The sequence below is a fragment of the Pempheris klunzingeri genome, chromosome 11 (assembly GCF_042242105.1).
Source record: "Pempheris klunzingeri isolate RE-2024b chromosome 11, fPemKlu1.hap1, whole genome shotgun sequence".
Classification (NCBI taxonomy): Eukaryota; Metazoa; Chordata; class Actinopteri; order Acropomatiformes; family Pempheridae; genus Pempheris; species Pempheris klunzingeri.
This window is the reverse complement of record NC_092022.1, coordinates 22506774-22519247: the sequence shown is the minus strand read 5'-3', so window position 1 is coordinate 22519247 and position 12474 is coordinate 22506774. Positions and strand designations below refer to the sequence as shown.

Sequence of the window (12474 nt, the reverse complement as noted above, 5' to 3'; positions counted from 1 at the left end):
GGAGAGACGAGGCGGGCGGGGGTTGGGGGGGGCTCTTCCAGCAAATCACATGATTGTAGACCCTACAGTCCCAGCCCTACAGCCTCAGATGCTGCAAGTACATTTCAACAGCTAGTTTGTCATCTGCATGATTGGATGTAGCTAATGCATGGCAGAGTGCATGAGGCTGTGAGTAGACGCTGTGGACTCCCAGGTGTGAAATGTAGAAATAGAACCACAACGCCTGATGGATGGACCGTGTGTGTGTGTGTGTGTGTGTGTGTGTGTGTGTGTGTCAACTTGATGAAGAGTTTTGTGTTGAGTATGACTTTCCAAAGTGTTTGTCATAATGTGTCAGTGGGTGACATGTAACAGTTGAACAGATGTAAGATGCTGATTTTTTTTTGCAGAAGATGGCCTTGATACATTTGTTGTAGCAGAAATCACAGTGTTGTTTTTATTACTGCAACTTTCTGATTTAATGAGCTGTTATTATAAAAAATCATTAAACGTGTTATTGAATTTTGAACAAACGCAATAAACCACAACTTAGAATTACAGCCATCGCATGTCCATATTATTCATTTGTCCGCGTTACATCTTGTTTTCCTTTCTTTTCACTCACACACACGAATTTCAGATCTCAGGTTTGAAATGTGCTGCTCCTTTTATTTATCTCTCCTTCCACCTTTTTTTTTTTTATTTTGTTTTTTAATGTGCCTTTGCATTAGTTCCTTTGACTGATGAGAGACGGGTGTAGCTTTAACAGATTTTCCAGGGGTGCAAATGCAGCAGTGCCCTTAAGACTCGACTCAGGGCCTCAACACCAGTTGGCCCCTTTGCTCTTTCTTTTTCTTTCTTTCTTTCTTTCTTTCTTTCTTTCTTCCTGCCTGTCTGTCTTCTCAGAGGAATGCACATGCAACATGACCAGAAGAAGAGGGCAAGGCGCACCCGAGACGCAGGCAGAGATAATGAATTTCAAGTTGATTTAGTAAACAGTGGCATCAGCTGTAAGCCACATGACATTTTCCAGCTGTGCGGTCCACAGTTATTTTGTATATATTTTTACACAGATCTGTCAGTGCTGCCTTAAAATGTCCGACACCAGGAATGCAAACAGCGGGGCCATTCTTGTTTATGTCTTGCATTGTGGCCACAGTGGGCACTGGCTGAGCTTGTGGTGTAATGGGCCCACGTGTTTGGAATGAGTGCACTGACTATTTCAACTGTGTACTTTATTAACATGTTTATTTTATTATTATCTCTCTGTTTTCTTCAGCTAATCAGTCTCATGGATGTATACCTCTCTACGTGTGTGTTTTCAGTGCTTTAATATCCTTAACTTTCAGGGGATAAGGAGGTGCTGCTGAGTCTCCACACTGTAAATATAAATAACTGGGGACCCACTGGTTGACCACATCACCTAACATGATGTCAAACCCACTTCTATTTATTTGAATAAGGTAAAACAAATGTGTTTTAGGTCTGGCTGCTCACAAAATCACTAAGCTCAGTATAGTGAGAAATTACACAGGATTTGTCTGCAGCTCAGTCTAACTGCAAAACAATAGACACAGCAGATGTTTGTGTATTTTTTTTTCTGATTAACCGAGGTGGATCTAGACCCAAATGGTTACTAATTTAAGTCTTAAGGAAGCTGATTAGATGTAATGATACTTTTACATGATGCAACCATCGTGTAATGTTTATGACGAGTACCTCAGCAGTTTCCAGGCAAAACAAGTAGGTTTCATTTTACTATTCTGTCAGTAAAGGGAAGCAAAAGGAGAGAGAGCCTGGGTCAGTGGTTTCACTCTGCCCTCTGTTACCCCCATAAAGAACTACCGAGGGACAGTCAGCATGTAGTTCTGCTTGGAGCCACGCAGCTCCTCTGATGTGGAGGTGGTCACTGGAGACTGTGAGGAAAACCTGGAAACATCTGCTAGATATGCATCATAGGTATAGTATAACTATATGTACAGTTTCATTTAGAGTAGTGTGTTTACTGGTTGTGTCTGCTTTACTGAGCCTGTTATTATGCTTTTGGGTTTTCTACTGATTAGACATTAGGATATTACTAGATTTTTTTTTTTTCTTTTTTAACCAAACCGTAGCAGGAAAATGCAAATCTGAGGCAATTAATGGAAAATAATCCGAGTGTGAAACATCACAGGCAGTAATTTTTGAGGATAATTGTATTGTTTTGCCTTACAATTAATAAAATCACAATTGATACACTTATTAAAGCTGAACGGCAGCCGCACACACACACACACACACACAAAAAAAACAAATACCGACTACAAACAACAAATACATTTATTTACAGAAAATATAATATCAACAAACAGACGTGTTAAGCTACAAAACGACGTCCAAGTGTCCGAATCAAGATAAAGAACACGCCACACGCTGCGTGCCTCCATTTATATGCTAATGAGGCCGCAGAAATGAGCGTGTTTGTTTATTTTTTAATAATTTACAAACAACGTGATCCCGTTTGTACGAGCAGCGCTGGAATGTGTTCCGGAGCGGAGCGTGCGGCGCGGGGAGGAATGCCTTGGCCACGCCCTCCTCCAGCCCGGCCGGCCAATCAGCGAGCAGCGACGGTTTCGAGGCGCCCGCGGAGTCCCAGCCGTAGAAAAACAAAGCCTCGGATAACAACAAAACTCACATTTTACACCTAAGTGAGCTCGGGGGTGCGTTTTATCGCATCGAAAGCGACTCTGACGATCGATTCTGGGGGGTTTTCGTCGCTCTTTGGGGCCTTTCGGGCGATGTTGTTTATCTGTAGTAAGGGGGGGCTTGAAACCGGCCTCCCTTGCCCCATTTCCTCGGTTGTTTTCCTTCTCTCGCCCGGATTCTCCATGTTGTTGCTGCAAGAGTGAAGACTCCGCTGCGACGGGAGAGGGGGGCTGCTCGGCCAGATTACCAGTAATAGTAGCGGTGAACCCGACACGACGGAGCCTGACAGAGTCTCAAATAGCCTCCCCCTCCCCAGAAAAAAAACATATCCAAGTGCCTTGCCCCCTCCCCAGGCGGACCTCCGAAAGAAGAAGAAGAAGAAGAAGAAGAAGAAGAAGAAAGCGGGGGAATAAAGGAAGCCAGGAACAAGATAAACCCTGCTCTCATCGAGGATTGTAACTGAGGCGGATGACAAGTTACCTCGGTGAATAATTGAGTCCACTCGTCAATAGAAGCCAATGAGGGATGCCCATCAGTGCTCGGGGACAGGATTTGAGGATTTTGAGGGCTCCGTGATTGTCAGATGGAAAGTTCTGTTATCACCCAAGTGCAGAAAGAAGACGTTCAAGTGTCACCGAAAACAGGTGAGACGGACCCGCGTTTAAATGTGTGTGTGAGTGTGTGTGTGTGTGTGTGTGAAGTGTCGTTGTGTGTGTGTGTGTGCTTCACTCGGAGCGGTTTTATTCCCATTATTTGCTGATTATTGACCCGTGTTCAGAGAGCCTGTGGTGCGCCCATTTGACAGTTGTGCGCTGCGGACGCTGTGTGAGCGCGGTTTGAGGCGCATTGCTCCCCCCCCCCCCCCCCCCCCCCCCCCCCCCCACACACACACACACACACACACACATATACACACACATTTACCACATTTTTAGATCCACTTGTTATAATTTCAAGACGGTGGAGTCTGGAGAATCACATTTTTTTGTAGTTACTGAAGAAATTTCGCACAGAAGCTGTGAGCTGACTTGTTTTTCTCCTGTGTGATCACCTGCAGGTCATAACTGTTAGAATAAAAATATAAGACTGAATAACACCCAGCCTCGTTTTATATCACTGCTTCACCTCAGCTAAGTTGGTCTTATGGTGCTGGATATAAGGTCAGGTAGAAGTTCACAGTCTCCATTACGCACCGTGTTTGCCATCCAGAGCTTAGCTATTGTTGATCCTGTTTTTGTCCCTCTCTTTTTTTTTTTTTTTTTTTTTTTTTTTTTGCAGTGGGTGCTCTTATTGTGCAGCAGATCTGTCGCTTCTAAACATGTGCTGTTGTGATTATGTGAGTTCCCCTCAGTGTGGTGTGCTGCTGGTGATCATGGCCAGCTCTCCCAACCCAAGCTGCCTTGTTTTTATGTCGATCAGGTTCCAGCTTGTTTGGCACCATCCCATATCCTACTACTCCCAGGTAGAGCATGAGGAGCCCCTCTGTCGCCACGGGCACCACTGTAGTACAGTGCAAACCAAGCTGGTTCTGCTCATTTATAAACTATGCTGTTTTGTTTTGTTCATATTTTGGAGGAGGAGGAGGAGGAGGAGGAGGGGGTGTGGGGGGGTTGGGGTGGTCACAGATCAGTGCAGGCTGCTGCATTTCATTAGACAAACAGTAATAAATCATAACTGAGTGATGAATCATATTACAAATGACATATTACAGGCTGGTGGGTGGAGAGGGGTCTGAAATGGCTGTGGATTAGCAGGGGGCTGTATAGAAATACCAGGTGCCGCGGTGTTGACAGCGGAATGCACAAACACACCCCTCTGCACACGCCCATTGTAGCGCCGTTTCAAAGATTTCGTTGTTTGCAGGCTTTCCTTGGGCTTGAAAGAGGCTCTGCCCATCGATTCTGGCTCACTACTTGGTTGTTGATACCGTGCATATTACATGATTGCAGGTACTGCTGCAGTGCGTTTTGCCTCAAGTCATGTTTTGGGATTAGAAAATAATTAACAGTGTCTACAGTGTGCGTTTTTATTGGGCTAAAGTGATACACTGCTCTCTGGATTCGTCTCAAGGAGTAATCTGCTGCCAAACAGGGGGGATATATAATGTATGTGTTATGTCATGCACGGCCAATACTGCCTTCCTGTGGGAAATCAATAGGCTGACTTACACTGACTGGATTCACATTCGTGGGCCACAGATCATGTGGATTGTATAGAAGGGCTGTGTTGATATTTTCAGGAAGAAAAAAAAAAAAAGTGTGCCGGACTAATGAAGGACATCTGAGGTCCTTTTGTCTCTTAAACATGTGTTGTGTAACACGGTCATCTGTGTGTCTGCATTGTGTCTTCAGAGCACCGAGGGTCAGCGTGGACGCCGTGGGTTATGTGCAAACGTGTGAAATCTCTGAGCACACTTTTGACTGTTTACCAACAGCACTCTCTTTCAAGAGAGGCCCGAGTGTGTTTACGTTCTGTGATGGCAGCCTATTGATGGGTAGCCTATAAATTCTGCATCTGTTTGCAAGTCCTCACACGAAACACACGAGAGGGGACTTGCAGGAATATTTTTCTCCTTTTCTCTCGCCGCGGTGCAAGTCTCTCATCGGGGCTGGGACGCTCATCGTTACAGTGACTGATCACAGACCTGCACAGGGCACTGAGGTGTGACTGCCTGTCCAGCTCACTGACCGACTGACTGACTGTGCGTCTGTCTGCCTGTCTGTCTGTTCTGGCTAGCTTCAGGCTGTCTTGGAGTTTAAAATGGTTGGAATGTTTTCTGTCTGTGTTTTCTGTTGAAGGTACTGCTGAAAAGTGTGGGTTTTCCCGCCCTCTGTGATTATATAACATGTACCAGCCATTTCCAGCAGCAGCGGCAGAGGCAGGCGCATTAAAAACAGATTTCATGTACGGGCCGTGCCGTCCCTGTAGACAGATGCTTGGTGCCTTTAGGAAATGGGAAGCTCATTATATATGTCACAAGGAGCTCGTGAATAATTTTTGTTGTACAATATGTGATGGGCTTTAACGACATTTTTCATCTGTTTGCATTTGTGTGTGTTGTTTCTCTAAAGAGTTGTTGTGTGCGAGGAATAAAGAAGATTACATTAAGCGTACCTGACGTGAGCTGTGGTGTGTGATTCAAGGCCCCACTTAGAATTTCCATGTTGACGACATGCAGTTTTACTCAGTTTGCTCATGAAAGTCTCTCTTTCTCTGTGCTAAGCAGGCCAGGTGAGCCGGTCTGCCCTGAAACAGCCTCGGAGTTGTAACATCTTCAAAGCACTCTTCTGTTGCCTCCAAGCTCAGGATGGCCCCAAACCACCATCACCACTACCGCCACCTTCCCAGCAGGCCTTGCTGGAGTCACAGGAAAATGGGACGGTTGTCAAGGTAACACTATTCTTATTCCAGCAACATTTCACACCACCGAAAACAATTTGAGGACCTGAGTTCAGTCCTGCCTTTATTTTTGTTTATGTAAGATTTGACTTCCCTGTCACACCCACACACACTGCATGCCATAAAAGATGAGGTGTTTGAATAGTTCGGCCATCTGTAGGAATAAACTAAACATGCTGCCGTAAAAATGTGCTTAATATTGTCTTCAAGTATTATCTTTTTACAACTGCGCACTAAAACCACTACTGCACCTGCTCTGAACATCTTGAAAGCTAACCGCAACTGTCTGCGGATATGGAATCACTTTGATGTTCGCACTCGATCCTCCAAGGGAGATAAGAACGACAGAGCGACTATCAATCCTTTAGGCAGACGGCGAGAGCGAGCAGAGAATGGTGTATTGTGTGCGCTGTAATTGCTGAGGTGGAGAAAAAATAAAGCCTTGGGCGCCTGCTGCACACGGCTGGCCACGCTGGTGAACGCTGTCAGCCTGATTAGAGCTTCACTACCATGTAAGGGGCATTTTAATGAGATGCCATGTTTGTTCACATGGAGGAGGGTTGTCCGGCATCAGGAGCAAACAGGAAGCAGCATCTGTAGGGCCTGGTTATTGTCTGGCGGGCTCCCACCGAAATGAAACCAAATTAAACATTTGCGTCGATGGGGTTGTGTTGCATTGGGTTTATTGTTTAGTTGATGAAGGAAGATTGTTGTTGCTCATGGATATTATGTTTCTCAGTCTTAATTTGCCTCGCTCAATGGATAAGCTATTTACGTTATGTAATATATTAATAATTAATGTCAGTTTGAATGTGCTCATAAAGAGCCGAAAACGAAACAAAATAAATAAAGGTGGAAAAGTGGACCTTGGAAAATTAGATTATATGTGTTCTTCCTGCAGGTGAGTCCCTGTAGAGATGCTTTTGGGAAGTATAATGAATGAATAAATATGCAAATCCTACAGATCTGCAACATAGAAGCTGCCACAGTAAATGGCAAAGCTCAGTCCTTCAGCCATCCACACACACACACACACACACACACACACACAGATGTTCCTCTAAAACTGAGACTTAATTTCCCAGAGGTGAAATCAAACAGCACAAGGTCTGATTTTCATATGAGTCACTGTACTATAAGGACCCATCATGCTCCTCAGCTATAAACACAGTGCGGACAAGACAAATGGTGTGGGTGTGTGCATGTGGGGGACAGTACCATCCAAACAAGCCTCTGTGTGTCTCCTCAGCAATATGAACCCAACCTCCTGCCTGAGGTGAGTGCCCAGGACCAAGGGAAGATATGTGTGGTCATAGATCTGGATGAGACCCTGGTGCACAGCTCCTTCAAGGTAATAACGCTAATAATACACAATAATATTATAATGTAAGTGTAATGATAATTATAGCACTTTTACAGTTACAGTGTTTTACATGGTGCAAATGCTCTCATTCACTTATTCACAGAATCATCTTATTTTCCTTATTTTAACATGTTTACTGTTGCTGTGCTGTTTCTACACAGCGGCGTGTTGCTCTGCTTCTGCTGAGATTGTTGTATTAATTTTAATTTATGAATCCATATGAAAGTTTGTTCGCGTAAACCATCACATGTGTTTAAGGAACATCAAGTGGATTATAATCCGCTCATGTGGGCTACGCGCTGTGATTTATGGCAGCGGGGTGGAGTCTTGTTCTAAGGGTTCAGTTGTTATGTAATGCCATGTGAATGTACACAGTGCGGCTCATGTGAATGAGCATGCCAACCATCCTCCTCTGTGTTCTCCCTGCAGCCTATTAGTAATGCAGACTTCATCGTGCCTGTGGAGATAGAGGGGACCACACACCAGGTAAACTACTGTGTGCCGTGTGTGAGTGTGTTTGCTGTGGAGGGGAGGGGGCCGTGTTTATGTATGTATGTTGATGTGCTTGCAGCGGCTGCTGAGCTGAAATGGGATGGGTCTTGTAACTGATCAGCCAGGTTTTTGCTATGACGGGTGCACGGAGCCCTCTACTGACCAGATGTTGAACAGGGAGTCGCAAGTGGAAGTGGATGCATCAGCAAGAAAATGAGTCATTCCTGCTCAGTTCATCTAAAATTTTTGTGAATAAGTGATACTGTGCATATTACTGCCTCTGTGAAGATGTTGGAAAAACTGCTCAACTTGCAAAGAGCGCCGGACTATTTGTTCAACTTGTGCGCAGAGCTTCTCACTGCTGGACATGTGGAAATGTAATTAACTGGAAATGTGATTCCTGGGACCCCATGTGCTGGTACGCAGTTATCTGTGGGCCTCTGCCTGGTTCAAGTAATCCAGGATAGGCTGGTTCACACTGGCACGGCCTATTCTTGATTACTTGTTTCAGGAACTGGCCATTAGCAGCAAGCGGATGGAAATAATAAGTTGATGGAACAAATGCAAATGTGGTTGTAGCTGTAGGTTGAGCTGCTCACTGAGGGCCTGTTTGTTTTTACAGGTGTACGTACTGAAGAGGCCGTATGTGGATGAGTTCCTGCAGAGAATGGGAGAGTTGTTTGAATGTGTGCTGTTTACTGCCAGTCTCGCAAAGGTACTTTACATCAGTCTCTGAAACAGATCCTGAAATACATTTTCATATCTTATTCAGCGCCGAGTATCTTTTGTTTGATGTTTGATGTAACATCTGAGCCACCTGATGTTCTGCTTCTGCTTTCTCAGGCCTTTTAGTTCCACTTTTACTGTGATAGCACCTACTTAACACGCTTAGCAGACACCCTTCCTCACGTTTGTTTGTTGTTGTGCTCATCTGGAGCTGGTTGCACCATCTCTTTAGAACACTTTACTAGTAGTACTAGTAGTTTACTACTAGTTAAAATTGGTTGCTCCTCACACGCTAGATAGTTGTTACTGAATATTTACAGCTACTTGAACAAACTGACAAAACTTGTCGTTAGCTCACTAACATCTGACCACGTTTAGATTGCAGACTAAAAAAAGTCATATTGTATAATGTAGGTTGATGCTTGATATAAATGTTTTTCATTAATAGCTGAGAAGATTTTAAATGACTTCCACCAAAAACACTACATACTTCAGTTTGTGTATTTCCCACTCATTCTGCATGAATGCTACTAACTCTGAAACACGTATTTGTCCCACATATAGAAATTAGACGTAGTGCGGCTCCCTGAGACTTTTATTTCTGGGCACTTGTTACAACTTGTGACGCTACCGTGATTTCCTCAAGTTTTATTGGTGCAACCCAGTTTCGTAAATCACGAGTTTGACAAGCAAGTCGCTAATTAAGAACTCAGAAATGACTTTACTACACAAATGTAGGAATCCGTTTAGGAATAGGCCAGTCCAGGGTGCAGCCCAATCCAGACAAGTAGATTTTGGATGTGTGATGCTAGTTGCCGTTAGAATGTTACTTCAAAGTGCCTCATTAGTCCAACCTTTCCACTCCCCTGCTTTCCCCTCTCCCGCTCCACCTACATCCCCGGCCTCCATCAGTATGCAGACCCAGTGACAGACCTGCTGGATCAGTGTGACATTTTCCGGACCCGTTTATTCCGGGAATCGTGTGTATTCCACCAAGGCTGCTATGTCAAAGATTTGAGCCGCCTGGGCCGAGACCTCCACAAAACCCTCATCCTGGATAACTCTCCTGCCTCCTACATCTTCCACCCTAATAATGCTGTGAGTTTTGATCTACTTCTGTCAGCTGTAATGTAGTCTTTGAAAAGCTTGAAGGACAAAAAATATACAAAGGGTACGTTTTTTGCACTGAAGCCTAGATCTTATTTTCCCAGATTTTTTGATGAGATTTCCTTCAGATTTGTGAAAAAGAGGTCTGGCAGTGTGGGATTAGCTCTTATAAATGACTTCACAGAGTTTAAGTTGCTGGTCAGTTGCTAAAATGAGCAGATTTGGTATTTACAGAGATATTCAGTGTTCAAAGTGTTTAAAATGCCTAAACTCCTATTATAATGTTGCAGAGTTCAAGGTGACGCCTCTCAAATGTCTTGTTTTGTCCGACCAACAGTCAAAAGCCCAAATACATACTGTTTGTTGTCATACATGACAAAGAAAAAACGCATATTCTTACATTTGGGAAGCTGAAACCGGATAGTTTTCTGCATTTGTGCATAAAAAATGACTTTTTATGGATTCATCATAATCGTTGGTAATTAATTTTCTGTCAGGTGACCAATTGTTTCAGTTCTAATCCTGAATCATACAACATACATTTATATTCATTTAAATTCAAATGCTGCTGTGGTCCAGAACTGCATGTACACAACAGCCAACTGCAGTTCACATGTTTTAAATGTGAGGTTTATAAAAGCCAGCGGTTCGTGAGTGACGGTTTGTTTTTGTCAGGTTCCTGTGGTGTCATGGTTTGACGACGAGGACGATGCCGAGCTGCTCAACCTTCTGCCTGTGTTCGAAGAACTTAGTCGAGCTGATAATGTTTACACCCGGCTGGACCAGCTTCGTGGACATTAAGCTCTCAGTGGACCTGCTCAGCTTCTGTTTGAGCTCCAGCTTGAAACCTCTTCTACTACAATAGAACCATGCACGGAGAATTTATACTAGAGATCTCTCTTAACCTCTGCACAAAATCCTCTGTTTAGGAAAGTGTATTATCACAGGCTTGAGGAAATTCCAAGCCTGGGAAACACAATGTGTTTGGCTTAACCCAAACTATAGATTACAATCTGAGGCCTTTCCTCTGACCCTCAGTGCTGACATTAATGACAACCACTATTTGAAGGCACTAGATGAGCGGAAACGACAACCAAAGCCCATCACAATCACTCAGTTAGTATGAATATTAAAGTGGTTCTTTTGCCAAAGCAGAAGCCTGCCTGCCCTGACTTGACTTTTGGACATTGTGTTTTTTTTTTTTATTATTGTGCCTTCATGGAACAACAAAAAAAAAAAACATCAGCTCTTTTTTTAAATTTCCACCAGATTTTATACATTTATTGATTTCTTTTAATAGGCGTTTTTTTTTTTATAAGGAAATCTATTTTTAAACAGTGAACATGGTTCTTCTATGCAACCCAGTTCTGGAATTACATGGACAGTACCTCCTAAGTAGCCAGTCAATAATTGCTTTCATCAGATGTAAACATTACTGTAGCCTTATTTACCTGTAAATGAGCAGCAAAACAAATGTGTATTTTACTTATTTGTACTATAGACATAACTTCTAAAAACAAGCAAATATACAGCATTAGTGGTCAGATACATATTTGATGTACTGGTTATAAGTTAAGCAAACAGGGTGAAATTATGTCTTTGACGGTCCGTTGAAAGCAGACACACTGGAATATGTTGGCACATAGGACGACCATAAATGCCACAGTTTTCAGTCGAGGTTTAATAATAGTTCATTGGTTACTGTGTTCTTTTCTTTCATTGCTATATGACAAACAACTTGCACTTGTTTTATATTGACAGTGCTGAAAGTAAAAACTGTGCCTTTGAAATTCGGACAGAGAATGGTGTTCTGCCTGAAAAGAGATTTGTGGGCCTACACAGTCTGATGTGTCATGCTGAGCGTGAGAAAACACTGTCAAGAGCAAGTGTAATGCCATGTGGCTGTGGTACTTGCAGTGCAACACTTGAAAAATATCAAATTTGATTTTTTTTTTAGCACGTGTGAGCGTTTTTTCTGTATTTATTGGCCAAAAACCTGTATTGTCCAGTACTTCTTAATGCCTAACATTTTGTATTGTAATCCATTTGCCTACTTTGAGGCTGGCCTTGTGTTTAACTGTCTGATCTGTGCCTAAACAACATACACTTTGCTGTCAAAGTTCATAGATAATCCAAAACCGTAAGCATTTAAATCTGAGAAATAAATACATGTAAAATCAAGAGTCAATCATGCAAGACTACAGTTTTTTTTTTAACACACAACAGAAATTTTGTGGGGGTGTGCTTCCTGGTTCATATGGTTTTTCTATGATGTTTATTGTCTGCTGCAATTATTGCCTGCATGTTAACTAGTAAAATATGACAATGAAATTGTACCAGTTGTGATGACCAAAAGTATTTGTTTAGACAGTCACAATTTGTCTTTGTGTATCAGAAAAAAATTAAAAACTAATTTTGTCTACCAGATCTGACCAAAACTCTAAAAGACAAGGTGCTACCAGTTTTTATTTTAAAATAAAAATTGGTTATATTGTACTGTCTGTGTGTGTGTGTGTGTTTCTCTCATGTCACTCAAAATATTTAATATTTAACACATTTTATCTTTTGACACAAGGTCGTAGAATTCAGGTATATTGATTTACTAAAGTCCTCTGGACAGTTATTGTACCTGAGTTTTATTTCATGCTGCTTAAATTACTCCACTATATTTCAGAGGGAACTATTTCACGGCACTGGTTTGACAACTATAGTTAAAATTTACT

At 42.7% G+C, this 12474-nt stretch overlaps 1 protein-coding gene across 1 annotated transcript; it reads left to right on the top strand.

The window, feature by feature from the left end:
* The first annotated feature begins 2640 nt into the window (after nucleotides 1–2640).
* Nucleotides 2641–12247, top strand: ctdsp2 (CTD (carboxy-terminal domain, RNA polymerase II, polypeptide A) small phosphatase 2). Its single transcript, XM_070839647.1, has 7 exons — nucleotides 2641–3308; nucleotides 5891–6054; nucleotides 7313–7414; nucleotides 7856–7912; nucleotides 8541–8633; nucleotides 9557–9742; nucleotides 10427–12247. The coding sequence occupies exons 1-7, from the start codon at nucleotides 3248–3250 to the stop codon at nucleotides 10550–10552; spliced, it is 789 nt and encodes a 262-aa protein (XP_070695748.1). The 5' UTR covers nucleotides 2641–3247; the 3' UTR covers nucleotides 10553–12247.
* Nucleotides 12248–12474: the final 227 nt, after the last annotated feature.